We start from the raw sequence: 21,165 nt of genomic DNA, 5'->3' as shown, positions 1-21,165 counted from the left end.
AAAAATAGTCCTATCATTACTCTTTCACAAATAGTGTAGATATGTCTCCACTCAATATCTTGCCCTGGATGAAATGACACTATGACAGTCAACCTCAATATGCCTGGTTCTTTCATGGAATATTGGATTAGAAGCAATGTGTAGAGCAACTTGATTATCACAAAACAAAGGAATAGGAGTAGGAGCTGAAAAACCGATCTCTTGAAGGAAATGTAGTAACAATGTTAGTTCACTAATAGTATGAGCCATTGCTCTATACTTGGCCTCTGCACTAGATTGGGCAAGCATAGTTTTATTTCTTACTTTTCCATGTAACCAGAATTCCTCCAAAGACTGTACAATACACTGTAGTGAATCTTCTATCTCCTGCCAAATTTTTTAGGGGTGAGCAATGGGTCGGTTAAATGATGGGGAAACATGTATCTCTCTTTAATTGACATCTCATTTGCAATCATCTCACCAAACTTTAGAAAATTAGAATCGACTCCCCCAAATTATCTAGCACTTTTAGGAACTGTTATGGACAATCAATTGCTCTTTTGGGAAAGGGTCATTGAAATACAATGTCAATAAGCAGAATTTAGTCATTTAAATACAATGCCAAGAAGTCTCAACAAATAAATTTTATAATTTTGTTTTTATTTATTGAAGAAACCCCATTTTATGAAACAGAAATGTGGACTATCTACCCCTTTTTAGTAGTCAAGTCCCCAACAAGGGTAAAAGCTGAAATAAAAATGAACCTACATGATGCTTTTTCATCTTTCCATATTTCTGCAATTATAAAATCCCCTCTCAAAAGAATAGGGTATATAGTTAATGCTGGAGTTGTATCCGATCAAATGCACAAAATTAAAGAATCACAATACTGTTGAAGAAACCAAGAAGCTAGGACATACATAAGTTGTGGATCAGAAACAATATCTTACTCGATGGTAGTTGGCGTAGCCACAAAGAGCTGTCTTCGATGCCAAACAGCACTGGTAGCATAGGGAATTGCAACGTCTCCCAGGTATCTATATTGGGGGCGCAAAGAAGATATGACAATGTATTGTTGATATGCAAAAGCACAATATTCAACAGTTTGGTCCCATGCAGTCCACTCTGGCTGTGGCAGAAGACCACCCACAGGTTGAAAAGTCTCCCAACTGCAAACATAACATTAGTTAAACACAAAATAAATGTCTGAAAATGCATAGTTTATTAGATACTTTTCATGAACGTCAACCAAGTATCGTTAAGTAAATTGCTCCCAGTTATTCAACAGAAAATAAGAGCTTTGTCTTTGGCTTATCTAGATAGACGGAGGCAAAAGAGAGATTTTTTTGTCATTGTGGATCATTTAGACACATGCAGTAATTTGCAGGAATAGCGTATACTATAGTAATATACATTGATACCCAATATGTACAAGAGGCAGTTGCTTCGTAATCATAGATACTTGCACAAATAGCTATATTAAATAGAAATTGTCTTTTTGTGATTTCCAAACATAGAATAAAATCAAAATCAAATCCTCTAAAGATCTTATTCGACCATACATAAAAACCAATATATGAATTATATAGTAGTTGTCAACCAATATATGCATTATATAGTAGTAAACATCAGCGATCTACATGCCAAAATAAATTGATGTGGTCTTGGAAGCTGAGAGATGTTAAAATATACAGAGAGATTTGAGTGAAGCGGAAGATGGGAAGGGCACAAGTGAATGGGGGTTAGAGGGTTCACCACTAGAAAGGGTTATTCTTATAGCCTCGAATTATATGACTTAATGGCAAATGATGTTATTGGGCTTACATGATAGACTATTTAATGCTCTTCCAAACATAACAACTCAATAAAATAAAAAAATTCACCGAGGTTTCTATGTTGAAACAAATGAAATCATAATAACTTCCATCTTAATAGAATAACAAAAAATATGGTTTCTCAATGGGATCCCATTTAGTTCTAGCCAAATGCACCTCGTAAGGCATTAGGGATTACATTACAAAACATTTTGATTTGGTGTTCATTAATATCACCTTTCCAGCAAGTTAACAAAGGGATGGATTATTTAGGATTTTGTTATGAGGAATCCAAGTCTTTTGAGTTTCGGTCTGAGGTTAGTGGTGGGATGCGGTTGGCCAAGAGGAGTAGGTGTATTTTTTGGGTGGTCATCCTGGGGTGGCCGAGTTTGTTCTGGTTGATGCAAGCAATGGAGGGATTCATCAATGAAGACGATTCCAACGAGAATTGGAGAACTTATCGTCAAGGGAGCACAGCGTACGTGGTGTAGAGACGAGGGAACAAGCATGGACGATTCCTTGAGCTGTTGGAGTATGGAAAGGGAGGAAGACGAAATTTTGTTGTTATCCCAAGAGATAGCGACGGGAAGGGATGGTTGGACTGATGGGTTCAGATGCAGAGGTTGAAAGGCTATTACGATAAAAAATGTCAAGGAATGAAAACTGAAGGGAAGCAAATTGCTGTAGCACCAGCAGTGACGGGTCTATGTTGGGATGGGCGCTCGTACGCGGCGGCGTTAGAAGGGAGGCCAACCGGCGAAGCTATCACAGATGCGCAAGGGCAATCTAGGTAATACTGGGTCTCATACGGAAGCAAAGATGGAAAGCCCACACTCGAAGGCCGGTGATCACACTGCAGAAGCGGGTGTATCTGTGTTGAAAATGGGAGACGTTATGAAGATAATATGGGAGATGCAAAGAATCTGGAAGATTGGAAGAGTTTCCTAAGGTTTTTTAAGATGGAAGCCGAGCGTTGGTTGGGCCTGTTAGAGATGGGCTTTGAGAATAAAGATGTGGGGGGGTCAGGTGGGCTGCAAGTTGGGTTGGTGAGTGGGACTGTCAAAGCCTAGTGCGAGGCTAGGCTGAAACAAAAAGCCCTAGTGTTGAGCAAGTCATGTGTAGATGAACACACAACCCGGTTGCAGGTGTATTCTCGCTGGTCACCTCGCAAGGTGACACCTTAGTGGAGAGTTAAACCGGAGGAGCCAAGAACGTCGTCAAATTTCAACCGTCAGCTGGCTTTTGAGGCAGTGCAGTTTGAGGGCCGGACTATCTCCTGCACGTGGGGCAGAGGTTGTTGCTAGCGTGGTGATGTTGGAGGGTATGAGTTTAGCTGGGCCTCAGGCAAATAACATCGAGAAGTGGTCTGAGGTTGCCAACGAGGTGGTTGAGGGTGGGTATCTTGACAAGGAAAAAGAAAAGGAGGTTTCGGCAGTTGATGGGGGCATGTCAGTGCGCCTAGATGTCGGAGGATGTGGGTCGGGGCCAGATTGTTTTGTAACTGAGGTTGGACAGTTTGGAATCTTATCAGAACCTACCGTAGGGGTGAAGGGTAAGCTTGGGGTATGTTCAGAGTTTGCCGATAGTAATGTTGGAGGAGTCTTGACATTGGTGCTAGTAGTTTCAAGCGTGGCTATAACGGTGGGTTTGATGGACACAATTCAGCGTGAAACAGACCATGAAGAGAGGCTGAGCGAAGGTTTTTCTGGGGTTGACGTTGAAGGGCTGCCATTGTGTGGCTGTATGGGATCCATCATTTTTGTGGGTCATCCTGGAGAGATGGTGGGGTCTAAGTTCTTGTCTTCTATGGAGGCGTATGATGTTGAATCTGAAATTTCACTCTTACAAAATGTGGTTGATGGAGAAGGGGAAGAGTTGGGAGGATAGTGGCCCACTATCAATTGTACCATTGGCAGTGAGTGTGGGTAAGGAGCCCATCTCGAGTGTGTCTCCTAGATGGGTGGTTTAGCGGGTGAAGGGTTTTTACAAAGTTGTAGGGTTGTCGTGTGATCGTTTGGAGGATAAGTTGATGACACTTTTTGAATACATTGAAGCTACTAGAGATCAAACAATAGTAGAGACTATGTCTACGGCCACCTCCACATCAGGGATGAAAGGCCAGCGGGAGAGAAAGAGGTTGGATTGGTCCATTAATTATGATAGGAAGGGGGAACACTCAATTAGAAGGCGAGGAAAGGATAGGGGCTCACTAGCTCTTCTAGTGTTAATGAAGCCTAAACTAGTAATTTGGAATGTCATTGTGGTGGATAGATATTGCATGTGCAAGAGAAGCGAGGAATCAGTGGATCATCTTCTCCTTCACTGCGATGTTGCATACGCTATGTGGAGTGCTATTTTTTCTCGTTTTGGTTTGTCTTGGGTTATGCCTCTGAGAGTCCTTGACTTGTTTGCGTGTTGGTGGACGGCTGGTAGGCTGAGGAGTGTTGTTATTTGGAAGATGGTGCCAACATGCATTCTCTGGTGTGTTTGGAAGGAAAGAAATGATAGGTGTTTTGAGGATTTGGAGAGATCCTCGGAGGATATTTTAGCTTCTTTTTTTCATACGTTGTATCTTTGGACGGTGGCTTTTGTGTCACCGTTGTCGTTTACCTTTGATGAATTTCTTGTTCGTTTTTCACTTTCTAGCTAGGTGCGTTCTCTTGTATACTGCCGGTGTATTGAGGGGCGCCTTACGCTTTTAATAAGACCAACTTATTACTTATCAAAAAAGTAATTTGGAATGTAAGAGGGCTCAATGTGCTGAATAAAAGATTGCGGATTAAAGGGCTACTCAGAGAGTGGAAGGCAGATTTTGTTTATTTGTTGGAGACGAAAATGGAAGTCATTACTAGGAAGGTGGTCCGAAGCTTATGGGGATGCCAAAATGTGGATTGGTGTTATATGGGGCCTCAAGTTGTATTTTGATTATGTGGGATAGGTGGGTCGTGGAGAAGATTGATGAGTGTGTGGGAAGATATACAATTGCTTGTTCTTTGCGCAACAACGATGATAATTTTTTGTACGCGTTTGGGGGGGGGGGGGGGGGGGGGGTGTATGGGCCTAATAATGACAGGGAGAGGAGTATTTTGTAGGATAAGATGGCTAGTTTAATGAGCTGGTGGTAGATGCCATGGTGCTTTGGGGAGATTTCAATGTCGTTAGGTTTCCTAGTGAGAGATCGGGTGATTCTGGATTTTCTGCAGCAATGGAGGAGTTTTCAAAGTTCATTTTTGTGCAGAGATCGGTGGATCTACCTCTCCAAGGAGATCAATTTACTTGGTCCAATAGTCAGGAAGATAAGGTATGGTCTAAAATTGATAGATTCCTATTATCTCCGGGGTAACATTTCCCTGAGGTGACATAGAGGCGACTGCCTAGAATTTTATTAGATCATTTTCCTATACTATTGGATTGGGGGACACATAGAGAAGGGAGCAGATATTTTAAATTTGAAAACATGTGGCTGAAATCTGAAGGTTTTGTGGAACAAGTAAACCTTTGGTGGGCTTATGAGTTTCATGGCCTGCCTAGTTATGTTTTGGCAAACAAGTTGAAAGCTTTAAAGGTGAATTTGAAGAAATGGAATGAGGTGTTCGGTGATGTGGGGAAGAAAAAGAAAGGAGTTATTGGAGGGTATTTATGATTTGGATTGTATTGATGAGGGTCGGGGATTAGTGTAGGCGAAACGGATGAGGAAGACAAATATGACTAAGGAGTTGGAAAAAATGCTTCTTTTTTAGGAGGTAAATTGGAGACAGAAATCTCGTGCTTTGTGGCTAAAGGAATGGGACAATAATACAAAATTCTTTCATAGGATGGCCAATTCGCATCGTAGATACAATCACGTGGAATCTTTGAGGATAAATGGGGCTATGTCTAATAATTCCTTGGAGATAAAAGAGCATATAGTACACTATTATAACAAACTGTACATTAAGCAGAGTACTTGGAGCCCAGGGTGGATGGGCTTTCTTCTTCATCCATTGATATGGAGAAAGGTATTTGGTTAGAACGAGAGTTTGAGGAGCAGGAGATGTGGGAGGTGGTGCGAAACTTGAATGGTGATAAGGCGCCGAGACCGGATGGGTTCACAATTTTTTTTTAAGAAATGTTGGGATGTTTTGAAACAAGATATTATGGCTGGGTTTTCATAATTTCATAATCGACACCAGTTTGAGAAGAGTTTTAAAGCAACATTTGTTTTTCTAATTTCAAAGAAGATAGAAGCTGTGGATGTAAAGGATTTTAGGCCGATTAGTCTGGTGGGAGGGGTCTATAAACTCATTTCCAAGGTACTTGCTAACAAGTTCAAATCAGTATTGAGCAAGATTATTTCTAGTTCTCAGAATGCATTCATTGAAGGTTGGCAAATTTTGGATTCAGTTCTCATAGCTAATGAATGCTTGGATAGTCGAATTAGGTCGGAGGAGGCTGGATTGTTGTGTAAATTGGACTTGGATAAAGCTAATGATTGTGTTAATTGGGATTTCTTGCTTCAGCAGTGTGGTTTTAGGGAGAAGTGGAGGGATTGGATAGAATTTTGTATATCTACAGTAAGATTTTCCATCTTGGTGAAGGGCACTTTGTCTGGTTTTTTTACGAGTTCTTGTGGACTAAGGCAGGGGGATCTGCTTTCTCCTTTGTTGTTTACGATGGTTATGCAGACGTTAAGCCGGATGTTGAATGCGACGATGAACCAGTGATTATTGACAGGCTTTCCGTGGAATCCAGGGATAATGAAGAATTAGTGGTGAATCATCTATTGTTTGCGGATGCCACTTTAATTTTTTGTGGTGCGCAGGCAGAACATGTTCGAAATTTGCGGTGTATTTTCTTATGCTTTGAGGCCGCATCAGGGTTAAGGATCAATTTAGGAAAATCAGAACTTGTTCCCATTGACGAGGTGGAAAATGTTGATAATTTGGCTCACATCCTTAGGTGTCGAGTTGTGTCTCTGTCGATGTTGTATTTGGGTTTGCTGTTGGGAGCGTCTTTTAAAGCAACTTCTATTTGGAATAGAGTCATCGAGAAAGTGGAAGTCAGTTAGCTGGTTGGAAGAAATTATATTTGTCTAAGGGTGGTCGGTTGACTCTGATTAAAAGTACTCTCTCCAACATTCCTACGTATTATTTGTCGTTGTTCTCCATTCCTGTGAGCATGGCTCAGAGACTTGACAGACTACAACAGGATTTCTTATGGAGTGGTATTGGGGATGAGGTAAAATTTCATTTAGTAAACTGGCACACAATTTGTACTCCAATTAAGGAAGGTGGTTTGGGAGTTCGAAATTTGATTCAATTTAATCGAGCTCTATTGGGGAAGTGGTTGTGGAGATTTGCTAAGGAGCGGGAGGCTTTATGGAGATTGGTGATTGAAGTTAAGTATGGGAGTTTGAGGGGTGGTTGGTTCAGAGGTTGTGGGGCCTTATGGTGTGCGTGTCTGGAAATATATTTGAAGGGGGTGGGATAACTTTTATAAGTTTGTGTGTTTGGTAGTGGGGGATGCGTATAATGTACGGTTTTGGCATGATCTTTGGTGTGGAGATAAGCCGCTAAAGCTTTGTAATTCAGCTTTGTTCAATATTGCTCGATTTAAAGATCCCTGGGTGGTAGATAATTTGTATGTGCTAGATGGAGTTGCACATTGGAATGTTGTCTTTATGCGCCTTGCATAAGATTGGGAGGTGGAAATGGTCATTTCCTTGTATGAGCAGTTGTATTCTCATCAGATTCGGCATGGAGCTGCTGACAGGTTAGTTTGGAGTCTCTCTAAGAGGGGGCATTTTGAAGTGAAGTCTTTCTATAAAGCCTTAGCTAGTCAAGAGGTTTTCTCTTTTTGGAAGAGTATTTGGTGTGTTAAGGCTCCGTCACAGGTGTCATTTTTTATGTGGACAGCAGCCTTAGAAAAGATCTTGACGCATGACAATCTGCGTAGGTGTCATATAGTGGTGGTTGAGTGGTGCTATATGTGCAAGAAGAGTGGGAAATCCATTGACTACCTCTTACTTCCCTGTGATGTTGCACGGGATATATGAAGCTTTTTTTTATAGTTTGTTTGGGACGGAGTGGGTCATGCCACGACGGGTGCTTGTTTGTTGAGTAGTTGGGGCAATTCGTTAGGTTGTGGTCAAGTTAAGCAAATTTGGAAGCAGGTTCCCTTATGTATCATGTGCGATCGAATACTTGGCATTTTGAAGATGTAAATGCTGGTGTTAGAGTTGCGTCAAAACATGCTTAATACTTTATTTGTATGGGTCTCGACTCATCATAGCACAAGTCGTGTTACGTTTGCAGAGTTTTTAATTTCTTGCTCTTCTACTTCATCTTTTTGTGGGCACTTTTGTATACTTCTTGTGTACTAGGTTGCGCCCGTCTGCACTTTTTAATGATATGACATTATTTATCAAAAAAGAAAAAGAAAAATAGGATAACAAAAAATTAAACTCATTAGAAACATTTCTTTCAACTAAGCACATTAGCTACAATAACTAACTCGAAGAAAAATTAAAAACTAACAATTGAATAAATCAGGTCATAATAGCCTGCTAACTAAAGCTTTAAGAGCACTCTCAATGGCTTATGTATTTTCACCTTTAGGCTAGAATAGATAACCAAAGTGTTAAAAAGATACTCCATTGGCTTATCTATTCAAACTCTAGAATAGATTTTACTTTTTTTTTATAAGTAAGATTAGTTTTATTAAAAGCGTAAGGCGCCCCTACGTACACTAGAAGTATACAACAGGAGACACCTAACTAGAAAGCGAAAGCCCAAGAACAAGCTCAAAAGACAAAACACCCTAACAACACCCACAAAACCCTAAAACGCCCCCCCCCCCCCAAAAAAAAAAAAACCCACTACAACAAAACCTAGAGACACCCATAGACCAAGCCTATTGAAGACGACCTAAACCACAATAGACACTCCAAAAACCCAAGCCAGCCGAACCGAACTACAAAGCAATACCAAAAAGCACCAGAAAAACAACCCACAACCCGCCAAAGCCTACTTCACGTGGGCCTTGCCTTTCCTAATTCCATAAATGGTGCAATTCTACATGTAGAGTTGCACTATTCATATATCTATTTTTTTTTTCCTCCACGTTTTTTTTTTTTTTTTTTCACTCCACGTTCTACATGAAGCAGCCAATGAGATTCCATAAAATATCTAACTAGTTGTGATACTTTACTTGCACAATGAGAATATTCCAAGTTGCTTTACGTCTATTGTTTATCTGCCAATGCCACTTATTCATTTGTTTAATCACTAGTAATAATAGAAGGATAATGTTTTTCTTTAAATTGGTATGATTGTTTAAAAATTATTGCGTTAGAAAAATAACAGATTTAACAAAACGACTGTTAAAAAATGACTTAGAAAAATGGTCATTTGAGAAAAAATGACCGTAAAAAATTTGCATTAGAGAAATGACCGTTTTAACAAAACGACTGTTGACAAATATGACTATTTAAAAAAAAAAAAAAAAAAAAAGAAAGACTGTAAAAAAATACGATGAAAAAAGTAATAAAAAAGAATATAGAGTTAAGAATAAATAATCGGATGTATCATGCCTTTTAAAACCCATTAGCTAAACTAGATAACGTGGGTTTTTGTTAGTTATTCTAGATTAAGATATACATTAGCCATTAGGAGTGCTCTAAGAGATCAGTCTAGACGCCAAGATGATTTTAGAAGGGTGACTGAATAGGACAGCCTGATGGGCTAGATTGAACATATGAACTACTCTAATATATCTGTTTCAAAATTAACGTGTCCTTAAATTCTGTAAGTTAGAACATGACAAAGAGACGCCATTCATTTACAGATGTCAGACCATCTGGATGAACAATTTATCAATCAAGTTCTCTAATATTCAATAACTTCATAAAGACTGGAGCATAAACAGTAATGGATAAAAATCCAATATTGGTGTCCCTATGTAAAGTTAATAGCAAATTAGTACGTGAAACAGCTATTGTTCTCACCTATAGAGCTGAAAATTTGCTGCTGCCTCAGCTGGAGATTTATTAGAAGAAAATCCATCATCGAAAGTAGTAAAAGAAGAAGGACCACTACTTCCAAATCCTGACAAGGGCATTGACTGAATTGTTGAAATAGCTGTTGCAGCAACAGCACTGATTCTCCTAGATGTTCGATAGGCAACACCAAGTAGTGCGCCCCCATGCAAGCCAATGACCTACAAAAAGATAATTTTCAGTTACACAGGAGGAACCCTTACCACAAAAGAAAGCTGAAAAACACATTCTATGTCCAAAATTTCTAAGGGAGAAACTTCAAAGAGAAACCTATATAGAAAGTTAAGTAACATATATGGCAAAAGACGCATGTTTCTTTTCACTGTTTAAGAACGTGAAATTTGAAATTATTCCATCCCAAAACGAATGTCTTGCTTCCAATTGCATTGGTTTTAAATAAGAAGAATTATGACAATCTACCTAAATGCCCTGAAACCTTTTAAAGAGGGGCAACTTTTAATGAGTATCTTTCTTTTTTCTTTTCGAAATTATTAAGTTTAACAAAGGACAACGAAAATAAGACGCTTCGACATTTTGAAAGTTGACAATTATTTTGGGATATTCAAAAAAGGAAAGCAGGATACATCCTAGGGTGGAGTACTAAATTTTTCCAACAATAACGGAAATTACAGATGAAAGATAAGGAAGAATTCTTATTATTTCTCAATTATTCAATGATACATCTACACTTGTTTATATAGAGAAGCAACACACAGTAATATGAAATTACAATAATTGAGAAAATGTAAGGAAAAGAAATCAAATCCTAGAATAAAACAAAATCATATCAGCCACATATCTTCAACACTTCCCTTCAACCTGAGGCGAAGATATCTCACATGTCCAGTTTGCACAAGGTTGAATGAAGAACACTATTGGACACTCTTTTGTTAAAATATCTGAAAGTTGCTCCCATGTCTTCACATAAGATGTACAAATCAACCTTGCACGCAATTTTTTCTTCATAAAATGTCTATCAATTTCAATGGGTTTACTTTGATCATGCTGAACAGGATTACGAGCGATATTAATAGCGGCCTTATTGTTGCAGTATAGACTCATAGGCTCCTTACAACCATATCCAAGTTCTTTCAGTAGAATCTTCAACCATAATAAAACTCACATATCCCATGGGGCATGGCTCGAGAATTCAGCTTTTGCACTAGATCTAGCAACCACTAACTTTCTCTTGTATACTTATGTGTGCTAGGATTGCACTCCGATGTGCCTTGAATGAATATACATTACTTCAAAAAAAAAAAAAAAAAAAAAAAAAAAAAAAAAACAGATCTAGCAACCACTAAATGTTTCTTACTATGTTCAGGGTAGATCTAGCAACCACCACTACATCTAGTAACTATATTTCCTACCACAAGAGTGCAGTATCCCGAAGTAGATCTTTGATCCGTGACTGACCCTGCAACACTCCAATCCTATATTGGAAAGAGATGAATAGCTCAGATAGAGCGAGTAATTTATAAAGATATTCATAGGTACCAAGTCTCACATTGCTTAGTTACTAGGTGAAACTGGGCTTTATAAGGAATTCTAAGGAAACTCCAAATTGACTAGTCTTTTTGGGGTGATAACGCAGATGTGGCTAGCGCTTTTTCCTGGGTCGTTACAATTGGTATCAGAGCCACATAGTAACGCCAGGTCATGTGTTATTGAAGCATCGCATGACGTAGCGTTTAAGAGGGGGAGTTTATAACACTTTAGTCCCATCTTGGGAAGAAATAAATAGCTCGCATAAAGTGGTTTATAAAAATATTCATGGGTATTAAATCCCACATTACTTAGTTTCTAGATGAAACTGAACTTTATAAGGAATTCTAAAGAAACTTCAAATTGATTAGTGCTTTTGGAGTGAAAGTGCAGATGTGGCAAACGCTTTTCCCTAGGTCATTATAGACCCAGCCCAATCTGCATCTATATAACCTTTTACTTTTAGATGATTATGTTAGGCAAAGAATAACCCATTGATACTTGCCTTTATTCACTAGAGGCATTTGATTACGTTCTTCAAACTTTTTATTTTGCTCTATTGGAATGTCAACGACCTTACAACCGAGTATCCATGTTTCTTTTAGTAGATCAAGAACATATTTTCGTTGGGAGAGGAAGATGCCATTTCTTGATCTTGCAACTTCAATGCCCATAAAATATTTTAAATGGCTTTAAGTCTTTTATCTCAATTCATTGGCTAGATATTTATTCAACCTCTATAGCCTCATTATAATTTCAAGTTTAAATGACATCCACATAAACAACCAAGGTAGTTACCTTTCCCTATGACAAATGTTTGATGAACAATTTATGATCCGGCTGACTTTTGTTATAGCCAAATCTTTGCATAGCTCAAGAGACTCTCAAACCAAGCCCTCGAAGAGTATTTCAGCCCATATAGGGCCTTCTTAAATTTACACACTCTACCTTTGGCTGAGGAGAAGTGAAGACTAGGAGGGAGTTCCATGTAAACCACTTCCTCCAACTCTCCACGAAGAATAAGCGGTGAATCTAAATTTACTATCAAAGAATGTAGGACTCGAATAGAATTTATCTTTGCTACCGGGGGGAAAGGTCTCCTCGTAGTATATCTCATACGTCTGAGTAAAGCCTTTAGCAACCAATCTGGCATTATATCTTTCCACTTCCCCATTGGCCTTATGCTTCACTATAAACACCCATTGGCATCCAACCACCTTTTTTCCATTAAGCAACTCGACTAGCTCCCATGTGTTATTTTTGTGTAGAGCTTTCATCTCTTCTTGCATCGCTTCCCTCCACTTTGGATTACTAATTGCCTCCTGTCAATTTTAAGGAATAGACAAGGAAGACAATTTAGATGCAAAGGAACAATACGAGGGTGAAAGATGCTGATAGGATACAATGTTAGAGATAGGGTGTTGAGTACAAGATCTCACCCCTTTACGTTGAGCAATAGGCAAATTCATATCATCAATAACAGGTATTGAAGAATTTAAATCAGAGGTAGGAGTATTGTTACCCGAGTTAGGGTCAGATGTTTGGCAAATAGCATTAGGAATGGCCTTGTTTTTCTAGCATCTGGAGTAAACTCTCAGGTCCTTCATTGGAGGTGGCTCACACGACTCATTAGTAGGAGACTCGTCAACAAGCGGATGTTGTTTGTCATGCTTTGGCACAAGAGCAGAGACGGGTAAAGGACCACTCATAGAAAACTTCTCTTCACTTGGACTCTCCCCCTGAAGAGAAGTGTTGGTGGATATAAAATATGATTGCCACTCAAAAAGGGTAACATCCATTGAGATAAAAGCTTCCAAGAAGGGGGATTATAACATTTATACTCCTTCTGAGTAGGGGAATAACCCACGAAAATACATTTGAGAGCACAGGGATCTAATTTACCCCAAGTCGGACTATGAATGTGAACAAAACAAACACAACCAAAAACCTTTGGAAAGACACATTTGGAAGTAGATAAAGGTGGGGACAACACCTCAAGAGGTGTTTTGAAATATAAGATACGTGAGGGCATCCTATTGATGAGATATGTTGCAATGAGTAAGGAATCACCCCAATAAGATTTAGGGGCATGCATATCAATCATTAACAACCGAGTTACCTCAAGAAGATGGCAATTTTTCCGCTCTGCAACTCATTATGTTGGGGAGTATCAACACAAGCGGTTTGATGGATAATACCATGTTCACAAAAAAAAAGGTACCAAGACTACTAGACAGATACTCAGCCCCATTATCGAAATGAACAATTTTGATAGAGGCCTTAAATTAGGCCAAAATCATACAATGAAATATCGGAAAAACATAGGACATCTCACTTTTATCTTTAACCAAAAAGACCCGGGTGGTTCGAGAAAAGTCATCAATAAAAGATACAAACCATCGATGACCAGATAAAGAGACCGCCTGTGAAGGACCTCAAACATCAATATGAACCATAACAAAAGGCGTGTTGCTTTTGGTTATACAAGGAGAGAATGACACTCGATGATGTTTAGCAAGTTCACAAACTTTCACACTGAAACTGTTTTTCGATAAGTAAACGAGGGGTGCAACACGAGGACTTCCCAAGAGGTCACTCGTCCTAGTACTACTCTCGTCCAAGCACGCTAAACTGCAAAGTTCTAATGGGATCCGATGCATTAGTGCTAGTATGATTGCACCCTCAGAAACAAGATTATGCAAAAAAAAGGAAACATCCGTTGCAATAACGGAATTTTTTTTTTTTTGAAAAAAAAAATGATGCCCTAGCCGCTAATGCCAAAGTCAAATCCTTGCTGCAGAGTCATTTGACTGAACAGTGTGATAAGCCTCCATGCTCTGTGAGCTAACCTTGTGTGGGCTGAGAATCCAGATAGTACATACCATCTCTCAAGCTACTGCTGACGATTATTCTCCCTGTAACTAGATCCTGGAAAAAAACAATAATTATAATAGAAGATGACTCTACAATTTAACTCACGGGTAATACGAGCCATGGACAATAAATTGGCTACAAAATCTGTATATGAAGGACATACGACAATGACATAGATAGTGTGACATAAATGGAGCTTTTATGAAACACTAATGATCGAGAGTCATTGGCTATCCTGACTTGCACAAAGATTACAAGAAGTCAAGATATACCACTCATGTGATTGGAGGCCCCCAAGTCAATGATCCAAGAATCATCACATGGAGTAGTAGATGCATTCAGAGTCATGGTCAAATGACATACAAGCAAAGGAGGAGGGTGCAATAACAAATGTTTCCGGTCGCGACATAAGCCGACAAAGTGTGTCTATCTCTTACTTGTTAAAAACACCAACAAATGTTTCCAGTCGTGACATAAGTCGATGAAGCGTGGCTACCTCTTACATGCTAAAAATGCGAGTATCAGCAAAAGTAGAAATAGAATCGGGTGTGGAAAAATTATTCTCCACTATCGAAGTATGATTGGCCCAAGAGCTGAGTCTACCTCCTGAACGACCCCCTCGACCTTTTGTAGGACAGCCACGAAATCTCTAACAAGTTTTTGAGATCTTGAGCTTCATGTATGGAGAGTTGGATTCCCTCTATGGGAGGTCACTCGACTTTCTATTCCCTTTTTGCAAGTTTCTGAGGTCAAACTCGTTGCCTACATCTTTAATTCAAACATCCAACCAAATAGTTCCAACACACAACACACGAGCTCAAAAGAGATTAAAGAGCAAGAAACTAGAATTCAAACATCAAAACAAATGCAAATCAACATCATTTTTTTTGCTTTGCTCTTGCTAAATGGCCTATAGTTTAGTAATCAGCACTGAATGACATGTCCTTTTCTCAGCAATGAACAACATGTCGTTTGGAATAACTCGATACGACTTCTTGTTTTTCATTCAACCTTAGACCTGGCATTTTTCTCACTTCCAGAACCACTGGTGCAGCTGCAGGAGAACGTGTTGAAGCCACTAAAACTTCTTCTTCATCTTCTTTTGTCAACAAACACCCAGAACTAGCCAAATAACCAAGAAAACTCTCTCTTGATCAATTGATTCAACCAAAACAACCCAAATCACGTCTCATCCGCAGATCTCCTCCACCACTCGCCGGTGCACAGAGCTGCCGGAAAAACTTTACGGCTATATCAGAACGCCATGATTCTCCCAAAAACAGCTTAGATGTTGTCGCCGATTCTTCTCACCCACATAAAATTCCCCTTCACACAACCTGAGCCAACAAAATGAGAAGTTTTGATCGACACAGGTTCATCGTTGACATTGGCAGCACAGAATCACCCAAAACACCTCAGGCATTCCAGAAGAATCTCTAACGTGGGTCTTCTGTGGCAACTAGCATAGACTGAGCGTGAGTTTGCCGACAGCCACGAAACCAACAAACAACCCAAAGAAACAAAAAAAACAACCATGCACTCTAGTACCAAGACGAAAGATAAGAAGGAAGAATTCTTATCATTTCTGAATTATTCAATGATACATTTACACTTGTTGATATAGAGAAACAACACACTCTAATGTAAAAAAACAACCACGCGCTCTAGTACCAAGACGAAAGATAAGGAGGAAGAATTCTTATTATTTCTCAATTATTCAATGATACATTTACACTTATTGATATAGAGAAACAACACACTCTAATGTGGAATTACAGTAAATGAGAAAATGTATGGAAAGGAAATCAAATCTGGAAATCAAATCCTGAATAAAATCAAATCATATCAGCTGCATATCTTCAATAATTACTTAACATGATGCAATTGTCTAAGTGTATCAAATGTCCAATCAAATAATGGAAAAGAGATCCTACGCACTAAGAAAATATACCAAGAGAGTAAACCAAGCATAAGAAATGGTTGATCAAGTGTAATATAAGAACTCTCCTATGAGCCACTAGATAAGCATTGGATATTGTGGATATATCCAAAACTACTAAGTTAATATTTTATAAAAGGTAATCATCTCCCTACTATGAAAAGTTCAAAATGTCAGAAGGGGAAAAACCTAAAATATTCTTCTACTCCTTTTTTATAAGTAAAAGCAAGTGTTTTTTTAAAACCACCTAAAATATTCTGAAACTCAGACGCACATAATAATTGACTGAAAAGCTAAAAATTAGGCAAAAGAGACCCTACCGGTTCACTGCGGCCACCAATAGACCTCATTAATATATTTGATGTCCCATCATCCAACAAGATACGGACTTGGACAGAGGCTGCAGCAGCAGCAGAAGAAGCTGCTGCTGCTGCTTGTGCTGCTGCTGCAGCAGCTTCTTTTGCTTTTCTTGATGAACCACCCTTAGGAATAATGGGAATTCTAGGAGGCAATGCAGATTCCAATATAGCAAATCTGTCACGACATGTATCCCAAGCAAGAAGCCTTGCACTGCCTGAATCAACAATTGACCAGTCACTAACCTTGTAGATAGAGAAGTAAGGAATATCAGGCCATACAATTGCAAGATACCTGCAACAAAATTGTGCGGTAAGAGAGCAGCTACAATACTATGAGATTACACCACCTCTACATCAATAGATCTGAAAAAAAAAAAAGAAAAAAAAAAAAAGAAAGAAGAAGAAGAAGCAATGCAACACTGACAAATCCCAATTAACATTTCTAAGGCAGAGAATGAGACATTTATAGAGACTTGGTTTCTGTTTTAGTCGGTAAACGAAATATCATTAAAAGCACAAAAGGCGCAACCCAAGTACCCAAGGAGTATACAAGAGAAATACCTAGCTAGAAAAGGAAAACAAGTTGAGAAAGTTATTTTTTTGATAAGAGAAATTTTATAAAAGATGAAGGCGCCCCTGAGTATACAAAAGGACGCAAACTTAGAAAGAGCAAAAAAGACAAGAAAAAAAACACCCACAAAGACCCAACCACAGCAAAAAACCCGAAGCACCCCAACAAAAACCCAAAAACCTTCCATAACATTACATCACAGCAGCCCTCTTGCTTTTTCCCCGAGTAGAACCAAGAATCCTAGCATCATAATTGATATTGCACTCAAGGTTATGAAGTTTTCTATTCCCTTTAACCTTAGGAGTGGAGATTGGGACCTCAAGACGCTACCCCTCAACCACTTGAGCCATGACATCCAAAAAACCCTTTACGTTTCCCTCAAAGGAAATCCCCACAGTTTGGGGGCAGCGCAACGTCGAACACTACCCCGGGAGAACCTACAACCTCTTCGGAAACACCTCCCCTCAAAGATTCACACACCTCAAGCGGCGGGGAAGAATGGTTGTGCGGAAGAAGGAACCCACACTGATAAAAGCTGACTGGAGGCTCCCTAACTGCCACGGACTCCAATGGGGGCGAAGGATGATGGTCCAGTGAAGAAGGAGAGGCGGTGATCGCCGCCAAAGACTCAGCTAACAAAAACTTGTTCAGCTGCGCATCCTTTCGCTTCCGAGAATACCTCATCACCGACTTAGACTCCGAATGATAGATAGGCGCCCGAGACTCTGACATCATGGGAAACGAGAGACGAAGTCGCTCACCCATCTCTCTGCCCTTGAGGAAACACCAGGAAAAGCTGAACCACAGTCTGCTTTCCAGGCCTAGAGAGCTTTTGCCTGACCCGAAGCAACCGCAGGAGAAGCTTGCTGCGAAGAACACAAGACCGCTGAGAAGACACGAACAAAAACTAGATCCGGGGCAAGCAAACCAAGGCCCTGGCTCAGCAACTCCAAAGAAGAGAGGGGAGGGACCAAAGAAGAAGTTAAGAAAGTTATGAAAACTAAGCAAATTAAAAAATCTAAAGCAGATGTCCAGTGGTAAAGAGTTTCCAAGAAGAAAGACTTTAGTTCTATGACTGTCCTCTCACAATATTCAAAACGTCTATCATTTCTTTCTCTCCAAAGACATCACAAAAGGCAAGAACTTCTACACGCTAAGGCCCACCTCCCAACGCTCTCCAACAAGCGAAAGGGTCCAATACTCTTCTAGGCATAACCCAAGACTAAACATAGCACTCCACAAAGCACTAGCGATCTCACAATGAAGAACAAGATGATCCACAATCACTCTACTTCTTTAAGTTCTTTTGCACATACAACACCATTCAATCACAATGACATGTCCGTTTTCTTAGGTTATCCATGGTTAGAATTTTATCTGGGTCGGTTGTCCAAGCAAAAAAGGCCGCTGTCAAGGGAACATTATGCCACCAAAATATTCTTCCAAGGGAAACGGGCACTCTCATGAGGTACAAGGACGTTATAGAAAGACCTTACATCAAACATCCTTCTCTTGGAAAGGACTCGGCTTAACTTGTCTTCACCTCCCTGTCTCAATTTAAGAGAATGCAACAAATTAAAAAAATAAACAAAAAGGGTAAAGACATCCATTTCTCAGTCATGAGCCGCGCTAATAAAGCTTATATTCCACTGGTGAGAACCACTAGATAACTCCAAGTAATCTGCTATTGAAGCATCTTTTGCGCGAGCAATACTATAGAAAACAGAAAAAAAAAAAAAAAAAAAAAAAAAAAAAAAAAAATTGTTAAGTGCATGATCCCCGCACAAGTCATGCCAAAATCTAATCTTGGAACTATTACCCACCTCAAACCCAATATGACCAGAAAACTCCTCCCATTCCCTTCTGATATTTTTCCATAACGCCACCCCATACAACCCATGAACCTCATAAGAATAGCACCCACCCCACGAGCTACCATACTTAGTGTCCATTACGATTCTCCATAAAGCATCTCTCTCATGCACAAAGCGCCAACGCCACTTCCCCAAAAGAGCACAGTTAAACAAAAGCAAGTTTTGAACCCTCAACCCTCTTTCAGATATCAAGGAACAAACCTTGGACCAACTAATCGTGTGAAATTTGAACTCATCACCTAGCCCACCCATAAGAAATCTCATGGTAGCTTTTCTATGTGATTGGCAACACAGTAGAAAGAGGAAAGAAAGACATAAAATATGTAGGTAAATTGGAGAGGGTACTCTTGATTAAAGTAATCCTTCCATCCTTAAACAAGTACATCTTTTTTCAATCTACCAAACGACGCTCAATCTTTTCAATAACACCATTACACCACACAACCCAGAACACTGGCCAACCCGTCAACATTATGGACATCACCCACGAGAACCAAATCTAACTTGGCCAAATTAACTTTCAAACCGAATATAGCTTCGAAGCATAAGAATAAGGCATGCAGATAATGGATGTGAACTGGGTTAGCCCCGCAAAAAATCAATGTGTCATACTGCAAACAGAAGATGGAAGATATGAAGCATATCAAAGTTTCTAGACCCCACAGAAAAGCCTGAAAGAAAGCCCCCATCTGCAGTAGCAAAAATAATTTTACTATGCGCCTCCATAACAATGACAAAAGGCAGAGGAGATAGAAGATCTCCTTGTCTCAGATCACAAGAGCTACTAAAGAAACCGAAAGGAAGCATTCACCAAGAAGAAAAAACGCACTAAAGAAATACAATGTGCTATCCAATCACGTCATTTCTCCCCAAAGCCACATTTCCTCAACAAATACAAAAGAAACTCCCAGTTAACATGATTGTAGGCCTTCTCAATATCAAGTTTACAAAGCACACCTGGAACACCATGCCTAATCCTGCTATCCAAGCATTTATTAGCAATGTGGATGGAGTATAGAGACGTGGTAAATAGCATACAGTTAGTCTGGCTGCTAAAATTATAAAAAGAAAGCTTAATTCCCTCCCACTCAGCCTAAAAAGACAAGAAGAAAAAGAAAAAATACTACAAAGTGGAAACAATGAAATAATGAGCGAGTTCAATGCAATTGCAAGTCTGTGTCCAATATCATCTTCTAGATAGCTTCAAAATAGACACATTTGAAAACCAATATCAACAGTGTTAAAGCAGAAGTCAGAAGCAACTTACTTCCCTGAGCAGCTTACAGAAAGAACTGAATATGAATCATGTGGAACGGGAGTGCTAATGTGCTTTTTAACCTGTTTGACAGGTAATGGTTCAAACAAGTCTCCCTTAAACCTTCCTGTTTCTGATAAGGAGCTATTATTTCCAAGAGATGGATTTGCTGTGTTGGACAACTGAAAATTTAGTAGCTTTAATTCTCTTTCAACTACATACACAGCAGAATGCTCCCGGCTTCCTGATGGTGTTGGCAGGGAAGCTACAGCTGGAAGAGATCTGGCATCAAACTCACTGATAATAACACCAATATTGGTTCCAGTAGCAACAAGGTGTGGCTGCAAAGGATGTGCCACCATACAATAAACCTGCATACAACTGATGAATTGTCAACACTGCCATATTCAAGAATGAACAAATTATTTCAAACTGCACATAAAAAAGGTGGAGTCCAGCAATGTTGAGAAGCCAGACAGTAGAAAATAATTGTGTTAATGTTTGATCTTGTTAACTGGTAAGAAGTATATGGTCCATATTTAATGTTTTTAAAAGATTTGTTTGTCAAATTTGTTAAGAAAGTTACTCCATCGAGCCCACAATAGATAGGAGTTTGCAAATAGCACGTATTTTAATTAGTTAAAATAAACATAACAACATACGAAAATGCCTAAGATCAAGGGATGGATGCAAGCACAGTTAATGCTAAACACACATGGGTCACCTTCAAGTCTAGGGATAAGGCTGGGCCAAGGGGTTTTTTGAAGCTTCTTTTATGGTTCCAATGGAATTATTTCATAAACATTTGTACGGAGCATTCATATGTGACCTGTTCTTAAAATGAGTGGACTAGGACCATGCCTCAACGAGTGGTGGATCTCTTGGCTTTTTGGAGAGTACAATTTGGTAGACATCATAGTATAGCAGTGTGGAAGAGGATTCTATCTTGCTTAACGTGGTGTATTTAGAGAGAAAGCAAG

General features: G+C 39.4%; 1 protein-coding gene and 1 pseudogene across 1 annotated transcript in view; both read right to left on the bottom strand.

Moving 5' to 3' along the window:
• Window positions 1–21,165, bottom strand: part of LOC133862956 (uncharacterized) — a 91,938-nt gene that overhangs the window by 31,729 nt on the left and 39,044 nt on the right. The window contains exons 11-14 of the mRNA XM_062298883.1: window positions 20,198–20,556; window positions 16,447–16,777; window positions 9,778–9,989; window positions 930–1,148 (exon numbers count right to left, since the gene is read on the bottom strand). Coding sequence (XP_062154867.1) covers window positions 930–1,148; window positions 9,778–9,989; window positions 16,447–16,777; window positions 20,198–20,556 — 1,121 coding nt within the window. The remainder of the gene's footprint in view (window positions 1–929; window positions 1,149–9,777; window positions 9,990–16,446; window positions 16,778–20,197; window positions 20,557–21,165) is intronic.
• Window positions 13,877–13,995, bottom strand: LOC133865064 (5S ribosomal RNA; annotated as a pseudogene).

The sequence above is a fragment of the Alnus glutinosa genome, chromosome 3 (genome assembly GCF_958979055.1).
Source record: "Alnus glutinosa chromosome 3, dhAlnGlut1.1, whole genome shotgun sequence".
NCBI lineage: Eukaryota > Viridiplantae > Streptophyta > Magnoliopsida > Fagales > Betulaceae > Alnus > Alnus glutinosa.
Note: the sequence above shows the minus strand (reverse complement) of the source record. Positions and strands in the feature narration are given on the sequence as shown.